The 2,938-nt window shown below is 45.5% G+C and overlaps 1 protein-coding gene across 1 annotated transcript; it reads left to right on the top strand.

The window, feature by feature from the left end:
• Positions 1-608: 608 nt before the first annotated feature.
• On the top strand, positions 609-2,708 carry LOC8053083 (salivary cystatin-L2-like). The gene is made up of 3 exons (XM_002434394.3): positions 609-847; positions 1,560-1,664; positions 2,558-2,708. Exons 1-3 carry the CDS (start codon positions 638-640, stop codon positions 2,639-2,641), a joined length of 399 nt encoding a protein of 132 aa, XP_002434439.2. The 5' UTR covers positions 609-637; the 3' UTR covers positions 2,642-2,708.
• The last annotated feature ends 230 nt before the right edge of the window (positions 2,709-2,938 follow it).

Below are 2,938 nucleotides of genomic sequence, written 5' to 3'. Positions count from 1 at the left end.
GTATTTCAGAACATTTTACAGGTATTTTGTGCATCTCGTTTAGAGCCAAATAAGTTAGAAGCACGAGACACCGGTCAGCGGTACACAGTCTCACGTTTCCGGTAAGGAAACACTGATAAGAATGTTTCATCCGGGATTTCGCACCGCCAGCATTGCACCTTTTGCACAATTTGTAACTTTAGCACACCACAGCGCTTCCCCACGCGCTCCGAGTTCTTTTCAAAATTTGATTTAGGGATTTTCGATGACGACCAGCAAGTGTATAATTGAAACCAACCATTAATTTTAACAAATTCACAAATTAATAAGTTTTAGTTAATTAGTTGACTTACCGTGATGATTAGCCCCAAGATATAATCTGTCGATTGCACAGACCGCATAGTGTAGCTGTAAAAATATGTAAAACCTAAAAATAAGAAAAGAAGAAGAAAATAAGTTCCGTATTGTTTTACCGGCGTTCCAGCTTCAGCGAACGGTCGGCAGGGTTGGCGCCACCGTCGCTGGAGCCAGCCAACAGGCTCGTCGGTAGTTAAACCTGGGGAAAGAGAGCGCGTGCGAGGAGGAAGCGATGCTTTTAAAAGTCGACTCCCTCTGTGGTCGTTGGCACGTTCACAACTGTCGAGATTCGCCTTCCAAGATGACTTCCTCCCTCGCTTTGGTGCTTCTGTTCGGCGGCGCGGCAGTCTGCGCCGAACTCGCCCTTAGAGGGGGATACCGCGAGAGGTCGAACCAGGATGACCCAGAGTACCTGGAACTCGCCCACTACGCTACGTCCACTTGGTCCGCTCAGCAGCCCGGCAAGACTCACTTCGACACCGTAGTCGAAGTGCTGAAAGTCGAAACGCAGGTGAGCGTCTCATGCCCTTTAGACCAACTACGTTATCGTCGTCTGCTCGCGGCTATCTTTGTCTACCGGGCTGTGGAAGCCATTTTGAACGTGCGCAGTAACCCTTCTCCGGAATGTCCGCGACAAGTATGCGTTGACAGCCCAATGACTCAGCAGTTTTTGTCTGAGATAAACGCTGCAAAGTTGTATAGAGTAGATGCGTTTGATTTACCGGCACCTCCTGCACCGGTGCAGAAAAGTGTAGGGAGGGGTACTTCCGGTCGTATCTCGATACACATACCGGAAGTGCACTGCCCTACACTTTTCTGCACCCGTGCAGGAGATGCGTATGGGTAAATCGAACGCAGCCACTATTCTACAAATCGCCTTCTGCAAGCCGCCATCTTTGTCCGCAGGGCCATCGAACGTGTTCTAAGCAAGCGCAGAACCTCTCTTCCGTACGCGTCGACATCCTACTGACTCAGCTTTTTCGCCTGAATAATAAAAATGATAAGAACACGCCTACTGGCTGACTATTATTTATTTCTTTCGTCGTCATGGTCGAGCTTTTGTCCCTTCATGGTAGTTCCGGAGGCGCCCGAGTCCCAAATATGGTTTGCATTTCAGGAATCGTTCAAACAAAATAAACCGCGCGCTTGTTATCGCGAAGACCTGCTAGAACACCTCTGGTGTTCTGCTAAACACATCCCTGCCGAATTTTCTTTTCTTTCAGACGGTTGCTGGCACCAACTACAGACTGACGCTTAAGGTGGCCGAGTCCACCTGTGAACTCACGTCCACCTACAATAAGGACACCTGCCAAGCCAATGCAAATGCGGTGAGTTCTGTCGTTGTGACACCTATGGTCAAGGACTGCTTTAGAAACGCGGGGCGTGCCGTGTCCCAAGCGCTTTCTTGTTCCCGGACCGACGAGGGAGCGGTAGCTACACAATGAGGGCGCCCAAGAGCGGATCGCGAAAAAAGAGACATGAGCATGATAAGCAGCCATTTTTGTGCTAGTGCACTTTGTTAGCACAAGTGGCGCTGTATGACGTAGAAATAAAATGGCTAGGTGGCGTAAACTACCGCCCGATCCAAAGGGCTCAGCCGGATTCATCCATCCATCCATCCATAAAAAAACTTAAAAACCTACAAATTAAAAAAAGATTTTTTTTTTGTTATTTAAACACGTGGTGTTTAAATGTTTCGGCAATAATATAACCCCCGTAAGAGTCAAGTATATATATAGATTTCAATCGTTCATCTCTTCGACGGGTTCGTGGCGGTCTTTTATAAAAGAGTAGACTCATCCATCGATTTTCTCCCCGGTAGCTTCTCCGAGACTAAGTCCTTTTTTTTTTTCCTAAACGATCTTATTGGGTGACTTCTAACATCGGCAGTGCTCCTCTGGGGCCTTATATTTGCCTCTAGAAAAATATTTCTCATAGCGTCGATGAAAATGAATAATGTCGAGTAATCTTAGAACCCTGATGATTCTAGTTTCATTTCGCCATCATCTTATGCAATGACTTGGACGTTTCGCAGTGTCGCTTGTTCGGCCATTGTGCAGAGATTTCTACCTTCTAACAGTCAGCACGGGACTTTCGAAAGGGTTTATATTTTTATGTGATTTTTAAAAAAGTTAAAATCGATATTGTTTTTTTTTACATTTTACACTGTGCTTGTGATTGCTTTGCTCTCAATGTTCGATTTGTTTTATGTTTCTTGTAGGCGCAGAGGACTTGCACGACTGTCATTTACCGGAACCTGCAAGGAGAGAAGTCCATTAGCTCCTTCGAGTGTGCGGCCGCATAAATGCCCAGCTGCCATATTTGAATCTCACTGTACATCGCGGAATGATTAAATGGTCTTTGAATCGTTCTTTTTTTCTTCCTTTCTCTTCCCTCGGTCCATGACGCGGTCTCAAACCCTTCCAAAGTTGACCGGTTTTGTTGCTCTTTTTTTTTTTTTTGCAAATATTGATTTTAGTTGTTTGTCAGTCTTGACGACTATCATCAAACAAGTTTTGAAAGGGTCAAGGTGCGAAAAGGTCTTGCGCCTTGCAAATAGTGCTAATTTTCTGCAACGATTATAATAATAAAAAAAAAACTC

The sequence above is a fragment of the Ixodes scapularis genome, unplaced genomic scaffold (genome assembly GCF_016920785.2).
Source record: "Ixodes scapularis isolate PalLabHiFi unplaced genomic scaffold, ASM1692078v2 PGA_scaffold10__122_contigs__length_95168666, whole genome shotgun sequence".
Taxonomy (NCBI): Eukaryota; Metazoa; Arthropoda; class Arachnida; order Ixodida; family Ixodidae; genus Ixodes; species Ixodes scapularis.
This window is presented reverse-complemented; position numbering and strand designations above follow the sequence as displayed.